This window comes from Nesoenas mayeri (genome assembly GCF_963082525.1).
Source record: "Nesoenas mayeri genome assembly, chromosome: 11".
In the NCBI taxonomy this organism is placed as follows: domain Eukaryota; kingdom Metazoa; phylum Chordata; class Aves; order Columbiformes; family Columbidae; genus Nesoenas; species Nesoenas mayeri.
This window is the reverse complement of record NC_137563.1, coordinates 4,483,876-4,496,817: the sequence shown is the minus strand read 5'-3', so window position 1 is coordinate 4,496,817 and position 12,942 is coordinate 4,483,876. Positions and strand designations below refer to the sequence as shown.

General features: G+C 40.9%; 1 protein-coding gene across 1 annotated transcript in view; it reads left to right on the top strand.

The window, feature by feature from the left end:
* ABHD17C (abhydrolase domain containing 17C, depalmitoylase) overlaps positions 1 to 11,901 on the top strand; it is a 29,089-nt gene extending 17,188 nt beyond the window's left edge. The window contains exons 2-3 of the mRNA XM_080351168.1: positions 6,936 to 7,115; positions 11,525 to 11,901. Of these exons, the coding sequence (XP_080207294.1) occupies positions 6,936 to 7,115; positions 11,525 to 11,744 (400 nt within the window). The 3' untranslated portion in view covers positions 11,745 to 11,901. The remainder of the gene's footprint in view (positions 1 to 6,935; positions 7,116 to 11,524) is intronic.
* The last annotated feature ends 1,041 nt before the right edge of the window (positions 11,902 to 12,942 follow it).

Sequence of the window (12,942 nt, the reverse complement as noted above, 5' to 3'; positions counted from 1 at the left end):
TAGTTACTGCTCTTTTGACTGTTATTTCTTAAAAATGCTTGGAAAATTAGCATGGATAGGTGCAGTCTGATCGCATTTGTCGGACGATCTTTAGCTATAACTGGTTGTGAGGACAGAACTGATTTCTGAGGAGCAGCAGCCAGAGCACAGATGGGACCGGCTCCCCACTGGGTTCTGGGCTGGGCTGGCGATGAGTTGGCTCAGAAATATGTGGGGCAAGGCAGGTATGTGGAAATGCTGCCAGGGTGTGGGATGAAACCCTCCGAGAAAATGGGTGTTGAAGGGGGAGAAGGAATTCACTTGTAGTGGTGAAGCTGGGAAAAAAAAGAGGGCGGTGGATTTTACAGTTCAACAGTTCTTGGTTTTGCTCTGAGTCCTGAGCAGATTTACTTTAGTTATGGAAATTGTTTTCCACTTTGAAACATGACATATTCAGGAGCTTCTGTTCAACGCAGATGAACACAATATAAGGTTGTATTTGAAAAAGGAGCAATTTTTTAGAGGAACAAGTATTACTAGGATTTTATTAAGAAAAAAGACACCCAACCTTCACCTCAAAGCTACTCAGTGTAGATTAGCGTAATTCAGTTAATGTTAACTGTGTCATTACAGTTTGTACTGAAGAATGCTGTGAAATAGCTTTCTTTTACAGGGCAAACTTGCAGTGGCTTCACCACTCAGCCCTGTGTGCATCACCTGCTTCCGTCACGGATGCTTGAGCTCACCGGTGGTATCTAATATCCCTGTTAGGACTTGGTTGAACTTTGAGCACCGTTCTCAATACTTGATAACAGATCGCTGATTATCACAATACAGTAATCAAGAAGCAGTTGTAGTGATGCATGCTTCAGTATAATTAAGTTACTGCGGTGTAAATGATCGTTCTGAGAAGTGCCTGGAAGTTGTTGCTACTCAGTCCATTTATTTATTTGAAAAGAAGAGCTGGTACATCACTGGATTAGCACTACAGTCATATAGTCCAGCAAGGCTGTAGTGTGGTGTTTGCAAATAATGAACCTCCAAAATAACCTTTAAGGTGTCATTTTCAAGTGTCATAAGTTCATTCTGTAACTCCAGTATTAGCCTGTATTGATTAGCACAATGACTATCTGGTGTAGCAGTAAAATAATAGTGATATAAAACTGTGGCAGATTCCTTGATTAGATTTCTCTGGCAGCCATTGGACTTATTTTGAGTGTGAACACATTTGTGGAATTACTTGTCTGCTCCTGTGACAGTGTGCTGGGATAGACGCCAAAAAAATTGGTGTCTTTTTTGCAGCTTCATAAGGCAAAATACTATGCAAACTGGTTTTGGCTCTTACTGTATTAAAAATGTAAAGTCAAAGAGAGTCTGCTGTACCTGAACTTGAATCACATAGTGCTTGTAGACTTGGGCAGGAAGGAGGCAGAGGAGGAAGATGACATCGCGTGTTTAAATACTCCGTGTCAGTGTTTGTGGTGCTTAGTAAAACAGTGAAGAGCTTTAGATCCACGTTGGTGTGAATTCAAGGAAACTGGAGTGAGAAACTGGCACAGGGACCCTTGCTATGTGCCAGGGGTTCCTGTGAATCTTGAAATAATTCCGATTTTTCTCATTTGACAGTTGATGTTATGGTTAACACCAAAAATCTTTAATCTAATGTCTTGCTCTCCTTTTAGTGTTGGCATTTAGACTGAAAATCTGCTGCGATTCCTGTGGTATTTTGGCTGACATGCTGAAGTGGTACTTGCTGAAGCACAATGTGAAATTGAGTGTTTTCTTCTGACACTGTAAATTACTTGCAATAATCCAAACTTCTCTTGTTGAGTTTTTTTAGTAAAGATCCTACAACATAATCTCTTGTTCAAGATAGACAATCTGCATGTGGGGGTTTTACGTTTTTGTTTTTCTTTTCTACCCACAAAATTAGCTTTTTAGATTCAGAGTGGATTCAATAGCCGCTTATTTCTGAAAATGTAGATGCACATCTTATGGAAGAGTATGATGATGCTGTAGAAAAATCTGTCCCTGTTTCTTAACAACTGATCGAAGTTTCTCTGGATTATAAAGTTTAGAGATAATGCATTCTGAAAAGGGAGCAAATAGTATGTTGTGACAAAGGGACTTCAATATGCAGACTTGAATAGCCCGCGAAGATCTTATTATAACTGAGCATGTGTGTGTGCTAGTATAAATACTCTAGACATCACTATTTCCTCCAAATGTGGCATGATTTTGTTGTTCCTGATGTGTGCTGGATTTTCTTCGTGTCTTGAAATGGAATTATTTTGTTGTGGTGTTTCCTTTGAGAGGGATACATGCAGTTTCAAGCTCGACTTCCTTGCAAGAACACACGAGTGAGTGACCCGGATTTTCCTGGCTATTTCTCTTCATATGCTGTGTTGTAACCAAGAACCTGACCACCAGTAGCTGCCTGAGTTCCGTGGCGGTTAAACAGGTCTTGACAGCATTGTGAAATGGGGTTTCTATAGTCAAAATGCTCTGCCTAGATAGATGTTGTGACTGATTTTGAAAACTGATTTGTTGCTGTTGCCATCTTTGTGCTGTTCTATATTCTTTCCAGTTTAGGTAAGGGATATTGGGACAGCAAATACCATAAAACTTCAAAACTGAAAATACAAGGTGTGGTTAACTTCACTGATTCAGTAAGCCTGAAAAAAGACCTGGCCTCATTATGGAATATGCTTTTGGCACCTTTGAGGGTTGGCGCAGATGCTGTAATTTTGGCTGTGACCATTGCGGAGGTTCATCTGTGTGACACGTCTGCAGTCCCTGCAGCAGCATTCCCCTGGTGCTGTCAGCTGAGTGAGGAGACAGTAAAAATAGCAATGGGAAGCTTTCCACCTGTGTCACTCAAAACTGAAGCCCGGGAAAGGGGATGGGAATCAGTATTTTATGCTCATAATTAAAGATGCTTTATGATAATACACAGTTTGTACATAGCACTGTCAGCTAGAAGGCATTAAGTACTGTACAAAGGCAATTGATACCCTCATCTGTGTTGTATGAGGAGACTGATGAGGGATGTGATCCAAACCACAACCATACAGCTATAACCAGACAACTAGAAGTCATTGTGTCCCATCCTCCTTCACCATACTCGGTCAGCGATGCTCCCTACCCCCTCTGACCTGTTGGTGTCACCAAGGTCTCTTACTACTCTGTGCAGGAGTAAGTAAGGAGAACCTGGGATGTATATTCATAACAGCCAACTTGTGTGCACAGAGTTCATAAGGAGACCAACATTGCTGGTAAACCTAATTTATATAACTTGAGGCAGTAACACAGGGTGGTGGGGGGAAAACAAAACTCTGCATTGCTATTAATCGTGGAGTGGGTTGGTGCCTTAGCGTGACCTGGCCTGAATTGGAAAGCTGTGCGTGCAGGTAGCTGTACTGCTTGTGAAGATAGCTGGTTTTTTTTCTGCACACATAAGAAATGTAATCCGTAATCCAGATAATCTACTCAGGGGTTATTGAGAGTAGACTAGGCTGGAGAACTTTGCCACCTGATAAGTGTTTGTGGGTAGGGCAAGTAGAAGCACTTGCATCATTTTAAACAGCCATAGCTTTGTGCCTCTCAGTAACTGACTTCCCTTGGGGAAAAAAGCATGCCTGCCTCTTTTTCTTTCATTTCTCCCCCGCCTCGTCAAATCAGTGTCTTACATATGCCCATGGTAATGATTCTAATTACGTCTTACTTTGCGTTTCCTGAAGGCTGGTTTCCACGTTGCAATGTTGCTCTGCTTGTTTTGCCCTCGATGGGCTCCATGGGAGAAGAACAGGAGCGCACCCATGGACTGAATCTGGGCCTCCTGCTCCCTTGGATGGAGCTCTGTTTCCACAGAGACCAAAGCTCCTGTGTTTCAAGGAAGATATTTTTAGGACCTGCTGTTTAGCTGGTGGAAGGACTTTCTTCCTTAATAGGAGAGCAGATTGTAACAGGATTCCTCTTTTCTCAGAACGTCTTTTGCCTTTTTCTCTCTCATTCTCTCTGTTTTTCTATCACTTAGTTTCAGTTTCATTGTCACCTTCTCATCCATGTCTGCTCTTCCTCTCTTCTTCAGTTTCACTTTCTGTATTAGATTCTTGTGCAACAGGAATAGTGATAGCACAGGGACGTTTGCAGAGGGTGAGGAAGGGCCCAGCCTTTGCTTCAGGGATGCTGACCTTTAAATATAAACCCCCCCTGGTCCTCATGTACCTCAGTGGAACAGTATTTGCTGAATCACAGCTGGGCAGTGCTTGGGAAGACGTGGAGCATCTCAGAGCCAAGCCCTGGCCTTCGGCTCCAAGAACCTCGCACGCGTCAATTATTCATGGCCCTTGCTTCTGAGTTGTCATGTGTCCTTTGGCCTCACAATAAATAAATTTTACATGTAGCTGTTCCTGCTGATGTTTGCGGTAAGCTTAATGTCTCACCTTCTGATTGATGGCCTGATGGTAAAGGGCTTAGAAACATAAATCTGTTATAATGACTCTTCTGTCTTGGAAAGTTGGACTGTCCCGAACTGAAACGGTCCAAGAGATTCTTTTAGTTGTCGGTCACTAGGAGTACAAAGTAGTGAAGACATTTGACTTAATGACAGGCTACAAGTGCACTAAGTTAGTGTTCTACTGTTCTTTTTAAGATTTTTTATTTCCCTAAAATTGTCACATCAACTTTCTGCAGAGTTATGTACTGAATAGCTGTAGCATTTATTTCCTATTGAAGGGCTACTTGAAATTTAGATATCTGTCTTGGTTTTGTTTGTTTGTTTTCCTAATGATGCTGTAGACCGTATCCAATATTAACTGGCATACTGGGAAATTCAGATGTTTTTTCTAGAGTAGCTATTGCCACAGCAGCAAGGTGCTCCGTTTGCAATATGAGCTGTTTTCAGAAGTAAAGTAACATCAAAAGGTGTGAATTCAAAGCAGATGTATGTTGAAGAAAATTGCCAGTCTAAGGCAATTGTGTGTGTTGAAGGGATTCTCTTGCTGCCCCGTGCTGAGCTGTTATCCTGTGATTCTCGTTCAAACATCTCTTTCCATATTCTGCTTAGACCTTAAGCCATTTAGAAAGGGGACTTTACATTTATCGTGATACCGGAGTTCAGGATGGTATTGAAAAACCTACCAGCACTAATATCATTCCATCCCTACTTAAGTGCCATGTAGCAGATCTTGTTCCAGTCCCGTTTTCTTGTATTCCCATTTGCCTGTCGCTAACATGCTGCAGCAGCGGGTGGATCAGCAGGTGGGACTCATGCGCTGCCTTCAAAGGTCCACGTTTCCACCCCCCCACGCAACAGCTGGAGCGATGTCCATGAGGACGAGGCTTTGCTCCAAGATCCTGTTAACATGCATACCAAAATCAGCCGGGCTCTACCGTGCGCTGGACTATTTCTAACAGTAAGGGATAAAAAATTCTCCTAAAAGAGCCTCACAACATCTCTTTAAAAACATCAGGCCGTGGCTGTGGTGATAGACCACCAACGTGAGCTGCTGCTTGGTTACCAAGAGGATAAATTTTACTCCAGGGAGATATTTTTATACAGTTGCTTATTCATATTCCAGTAGATGCCAAAAGCACCCTTATGCTCAGCAGTATAGAAAAATTAACAAAATGCCAGTTTCACAGAGCCTGCAATCCAGTCTAGTTTTACTTCATCATAAAACCAGGCAATCCTGACAGCCTGTAATTGGTTGATTAGTACTGGATTATTCTTCTGTTGTAATTTTAATTATTAATTGATTATTCTTCCATTGTAATTTTCTCTCTTTTGCGTGTACCATTTAGCTGTCTGGAAGTCAGGTGCTATCCAGGCCTGCCACACACCTCACTATCAGCTTGCCAAGGAAGCTGAAACCTTCCAGGTGTTTGTTTGGAATACCCTAAAGTGTGGGGTTTGATTTTCCTTGCCATAGCAGTGACAGCAGGAATGTGGACAGTGTAGACTGGCAAAAAGACATGTTCTGCACAAATCATTCTCTACTAGAAATCTGTTCTCTTCTTCGCTCAGTTACTTTTTTATACAGCTTGCAATAGGAAGTGGAGATATACATAGAAGTCTCCTGGGTAAATATTTTATAATTGAGTAACAGCTTTGATTTGCAGCATTCCTACAAGTTGTGGTGACCAAATACTCTTCACTTCTTCCTAGCCACTGTCACCTCCTCCTGTGCCCCTTTCCAAATCCCTTTATATTTTGCATAGTTTAAGTAAAAACTGAATTGGTATAATCTTGAACTTTTTTGTAGTTGCTAACCAGCACACAAGCCAGGATGCTTTTATAGATGAACAAGAAAATAGAGGAGTCATCCAGGACTCCCAGTGAACCCTGAATTTTATGGAACAATGTGTCTTTATACATACAAAAGAAGCTTAGCATGTTTTAAACTGGAAAATAAAAATGAGGAATATTTTACACTGATCGGAAGTTAAAAAGAAGGAATGGAACTATCCTTTCAAATTGTTACCCTCTTTGGTGTCTTTAGCTGCACTAACAAGGCAGTTTGGCCTTTTTGTTCCTGCTGCATGGAAAGAAAGGTGGGCAGAGGAGTAACTCTCTTGTTTTAACAGTGGAAGGGTTGTTAGCCTTCAGAAAAAAATCTAATTGAAATTCCTGGGAGTGACTCTGAATAGTGGGGAAGTCTAATTTATAATTTACTGTGCTGTGGAGTAAAAGATAAGAGGTGTTCGTGGAGATTAACGAACAAGCTGACATTCCGTCTTTGAGGATAGCTCTCTTCAGCCTGTGCAATGTATTGATTATTTACTTTGCTGGACTGTTTTAAAGTTTAGACTTGTAAATTCATGCTTCCTAGGAACAGATTTGAAAGAGCTACAATGGGTAGGAGGGATGTTTGGTTTCTTTTTATCGCCCTTCTTTTGGTTTGAGTTTTGGTTTAATAATGCAAAATGTGATTTGTTGTTTATTTTTTTTGCAGGTATGGTGTTAGTCCTGAGAACATAATTCTGTACGGTCAGAGCATTGGTACAGTCCCTACAGTAGACCTGGCATCTCGGTACGAGTGTGCAGCGGTAATCCTTCATTCTCCCTTGATGTCGGGATTACGGGTAGCTTTTCCTGACACTAGGAAAACCTATTGCTTTGATGCTTTTCCAAGGTACGTATAAACGCTGCCAAGGGGATTGTTCTATACTCAACATGCTCTTTAGGTGTTTGAAAGGCACTAGCTGTGTAACTTTCCAGGGAACTTTATTGAATTGTCACCTGCATTTTAAACTTCAGATACACGCACCTTCTAAATCCAAGCAGAGATTCACCATGTAAGAAGCAGGCTGATGTCAGTCTCAAATTGATGTGATAGTCGTTGTAACAAACAAATAAATTCTTCGTGTTTACAGCTGATTTTTCTCCTATTTTATGTGTTATGGGTTGTTAGGATTTTTATGCTGTCAAATTTGGAGTAGTAGCTTACCAACTGATAATTGACTATTAAGTCCTTAAGGCTAATGACTAACAAATGAGTAATTGTACACCCTTAACATCTTGGTCAGCTTTGATTTAGAAGGTAATATGATATCATGAAATGGATGTGCTATTTTCGAGCTGCTTGTTAAAATGTTGCTATAGTTTTACCAGATCAGCAGAGAAACAGGTATAAATAATTACTGTTTTTAATGGGAGAAAACAAGAGAGTGTCAGAGGCCTGAGTGTTAGGCTGGTGAGGTTCACTTTTCAGTTTGGTTCTGCATTTCATGTATAATCCCAAGGGAATGCAGTTAGTGTTTCTTTGCCTTTGGTCCTTGTAAGTAAAAACACTTCTGCACCTTTGGTATGCTGTCCATCTAAAATCACTAGAGATACCGAGGCTTGTATTTCTTTCCTCCATGATGGAGGTTGTGTAAGATCCTAATGTCTGTGACCAAAATAAAGTAAGTTCCTGTCCCTTTTTTGGAAGATTTTGAGCTTGTTTTAAGAAGCACTAGAATATTTTACATGTAGAAAGCTACATACAACTGGTTTCAAGATAAAACAGTTGCCCTTATAGCCTAGTGTTTCATTTGAAAAGCAATTGCAACAGACCTAAATTAGAGTGTCCAAATATTAGGGAATAGCAGAGGTTCTGGGAATAGCAGACACTCTAGGAATCTTCTAGAACTCCTTGTTTGTCCCAGTCTCTTTGTAGCAGTGTGTATAGAGCTGTGGCAGGTGAGGGGAGGCACAGATGCACCCTGGAAGGGAGAGGATAACGCAGAGACTCTCTGATGAAGCCTGGTGCAAAGTTTCAGTTTGCTTCAGAAGGTCATGTTTGCAATAAATGTAGTAGGGGATATTCATAGCATTTGTTCTGTTTGTTTTATTGTAGTTGTAACAGATTAAAATTAGAAGGTGGGGGAGGCTGTAGATATAGGTCCGTATGCCAAGACAACTAGAAGTGATAGTGACCAAGTAATACTGGCTCTCACAGTATCTATGCTGAGATATATACATATATATAAATAAGCTATTAAATAAATAAATAGTTGAAGGTGCGGTCAGAATTTGAAACACACTTCTCCTCATTCATCATCCTTAAACCTGCAATCCAATATTTACAAATGCTTCTGCTAGAGGCGGGGGGAAAAATGAAGCCTTAAAAATAGCCCTGGTGACAAAAGTAACAGTGATTAGCTGCTATCAGCCAAACAGAATACCAGTTTAAAATAGACAAAGCGGGAGGGGGGAACAGTGACAACAGATGCACTGTAGCCCTTGAGTATTTTGTTCTTACCCTGCTGAGCTGGTCCTTGCTGTCAGTCTGACTTCACTTGCCCTGTCAGCACTGAAAATAAACAGCACTGTACTTTCCTGAATGTCTGCGGCTCAACTGTCTGTCTTCACGGCGGGAGACAAATAGTTCTGTGTGCACCTACGGTGAATTGCTATTATGTGCATTTTATGTTGGGACTCCATGAGAATTTGGTCTCTGTAGATTTTTCTAGCTGCAGAGCAGTGTGGCTGAGAATACTAAGTAAGTCTAATGTGCAGTTTAAATACTGCCTTCTGAGTCGCTGAGTTGGCAGTTGGGACGCTTTCCAGTTTTCTGCAAAATACAAATATTATCTAGCTTAATAGTCTGTGAATGTATGTGGAAAAAATAGTTCCTTTATCTGAATACTGAAGTTAAAGGGATTTCCTGGTTTCCTACAATAAATGAGAACTTAGTATCTGGCCACTAAGATTGTATATAATGATCTCTGTAGCTATATGTAGCTGATGTGTCTGACACATCGTGGAACTCGGGGACAGATCCTTTGTGGGCTTAACATGTCGGTTTATATGGCTTGTTGATTGTAAAGCATTTACATTTGGCTATGAAATTTATTTGAGGATTGAAATTATGGAGAAAAAAGAAGTAACTCCTTCATTATTCTGATTTGTCTCTTATGTTCTGGGGGTATTTTTCTGAATTCAGCATAGTTGCACACAACTCAGGTTCCAGACAGAAAAATAACGCTTTTCCTCTTTAAATGACTTGAAGCCTGGTTTCTGGAGAAGTATTGAGGCAGAAATGTGTTTACATTCAACTGTTTACTGGAATAGCAATGACGGTCCTCTAGCATACCAAGTGCTGAGATTTATATACATGAGGTTCAGTGCTTCATTCTACATCTTAATTTTTAAATAGCTTTATATTTTCATACAGCTTATTTAAATCTGTTTTTAAACCCGTGTATGTTGGCATCCGTACTTTTAAATTGTTTTAAGCAGTCTTGATCACTTTGTAAAACCTCTAGTCTTACAAAAATTGCATGCTTGCTTCTTCTCCTAGAGCAGAAAAATCCAAGCAGCTTTTATTAGACAGCACAAAGAAATAGGGGAAAGGGACCTAGGGGTCCTGGTGGACAGCAGGATGACCATGAGCCAGCACTGGGCCCTTGTGGCCAGGAAGGCCAATGGCATCCTGGGGTGTATTAGAAGGGGGGTGGTTAGTAGGTCGAGAGAGGTTCTCCTTCCCCTCTACTCTGCCCTGGTGAGACCACATCTGGAATATTGTGTCCAGTTCTGGGCCCCTCAGTTCCAGCAGGACAGGGAACTGCTGGAGAGAGTCCAGTGCAGGGCAACAAAGATGCTGAAAGTGGAGCATCTCCCTTATGAGGAAAGGCTGAGGGAGCTGGGGCTCTTTAGTTTGGAGGAGACTGAGGGGTGACCTTATTAATGTTTATAAATATATAAAGGGTGAGTGCCACGAGGATGGAGCCAGGCTCTTCTCGGTGGCAAACAATGATAGGACAAGGGGTAATGGGATCAAGCTGGAACACAAGAGGTTCCACTTAAATTTGAGAAGAAACTTCTTCTCAGTAAGGGTGACAGACACTGGAACAGGCTGCCCAGGGAGGTTGTGGAGTCTCCTTCTCTGGAGACATTCAAAACCCGCCTGGACATGTTCCTGTGCGACCTCACCTGGGCGTTCCTGCTCCAGCAGGGGAATTGGACTAGATGATCTCTTGAGGTCCCTTCCAATCCCAAACATACTGTGATACTGTGACTTGTCCTTCTGTTAAATCGAATATTACTGATACTCATTTCTCCACCCCCTTCATCCCATACTCTGCATAATGTCCTGAGCCAATTCCTCCATTTATTGATGTCAGAGGAGCTGGTAGGAGGCTGAGGGTTCATTACCACTCTGCTTATATACTCTTGGAATTACTGGCAACTACCGATGTGATATGGTTGTCTGGCAATAAGAGCTGGTGCCTGCACGAAGGCAGTTGGAGAAAGCTGCTGGTTACCATGTGAAGTTCACATGTGACCAGTGTGCTTCATAACTGGGGATTTCTGGCCTGAATTCATAGGTGTGAAGGTGCTTTTGTTGCTCTTTCCATTCTGCTGAACCCAGTTTTCCATGAGGGGGGTCACTGGTCTGCTGGAACAAAAGGGAAAAAAATTACTTGAAGGCCACTTTGCAGAAGAAGTTAGTCGGATTACGTAAAATCCTGTATGTTTCTTCTGGTTTGTAGTTAAATATCCTTGTGTAACACTCTTCTCCTGCAGGTTTCTTTCCTACCGCTTGAACATGGGCAATCAGTACAAAGAACAGATTGTTATCCTTTAGCTGAACCTGCTTCAGTTTGAACTGTTTTCAAACCTTATGAACTGAGGGTTTTTTGCATGAGTTTTGTGACTGGAATGTCATTAATTAGTTCTTAATCTGTTAATTGGGAGGTGATACTGTGTAATGTGAAGTCCATGCTGGCAGTGGGTCCCATGGAATCTTACTGGCTTCTCAATGGTTTTGTAATAGATATACTCACTGTTTTGGGGGTTTTTTTGTGTCAAACTTTGCGTGCTGCCCATTTGGGCTTGTTGTCATTAGAACCATTGGGGCGCTGGTGACGGCAACTCAGACTCCAGTTTACACGTATGTTTTGAGAGTGAGCCTTGTTCCCTACCACTTGGCCACAATTCCAGTGTTTTGCAGCCATTTAAAAACACGCGGTGATTATGTATCAGTAGTTAATCTTGCTTTCTTTCATGGTGTAAAAGACCCAAACTGAGCTCTCTTCTTCTTTTTCCATCCCCCAGCATTGACAAGATCTCTAAAGTGACCTCTCCCGTGCTGGTGATCCACGGTACCGAAGACGAGGTGATCGACTTCTCCCACGGCCTGGCCATGTACGAGCGGTGCCCGCGAGCCGTGGAGCCCCTCTGGGTGGAAGGGGCCGGGCATAATGACATAGAGCTTTATGCACAGTACTTAGAGAGACTAAAACAGTTCATATCTCATGAACTTCCCAACTCCTGAAGAAGCCTACCTGATTTTACCTCAGTTACTGTGAACAGAAGAAATTACCTGGTTTTGCACATGCTTTAACTGGATAGCTGTAATAGCTTTATACTATGAAGAAATACCCTGTCTTGAGGGTGTTCTAATCAAACATCTGATGAAATTTGTCTTTTATATCTGGAAATTATTCTACTAATGCACACAGAAATGGTCAACTACTGTAATTCCAACAATTTTTAGCTTTGTTGCCCTGAAGGAAGTGGGAATACTAGCTGCTTATGGGGACACTTTTTACCTAGTGCTGTATTAATCGAAGATCAGTTTTCTCTGTCTTTATAATTCTGTCCTGCAAAGACTTTTTTCCCCCGGTGTTCTCAATGTGGAGAACACAACTGTTATGAGCTACAGCTTGTTCTGAACAATCAGTCAAGGGTTCAGTCGAAGGGAGTACTTTCTCTGTAAAGTTTCTAGCTGTGGTATTGTAACTGGAAAGTTATTGTGATGAAGTTCCCCCTCCTCCTTTCTCGTGTTCTTTTGTTAACTTACTGATCTTCCCGAGTAAATTATTTAAATATCCTTTTTCCTGAAAATAAACTACTATATGGGGCTAAACTCTGTTAACGACCTCTCCATTACCTGTATAAACATAACTGGAATATTCTTAAAGGAACTGGGGACAAAATTGCTTTTTGTTTAAAAATAAATGTGTAAATTTACTACTAGAAAACTCATTTTAATATTCAGATGGTCTGAATAATAGCCATAACAGACATTTCCTTCTGTAAAGCATTCCTGTAGACTTTTTAAAAGTACTGTACATATTTGAATTTACATTGTGCATAGATTCTTAATTGGTAGTTTTAATTTAAGTCTAGTTACAATAAACTGCAAAATTCTGGTTTGTATATGATTGAATACATTTTGTTAAAATATGTTTTTATCCCTATATTATTTTGCTATTAAAGTTTTATAAAGTTTCCAGGACAAAAAAAAAAAAGAAAAAAATTTACACATTTATGTTTTGATGAATTTATGTAACTAAATTTTCATTGAGCTGATCTTTTTAGTTTAGAAGCAATTTGATTCTTTGACACTGGAATCGCACAGATTATGCATCAGAAATGCAAGACACTTACAAATTGTTACACTACTAGCATAGGTCTAATTTTTTCCAAATTTAAAGGCCTTAAATGTACTGTAAGCCTCAGATTGTTGT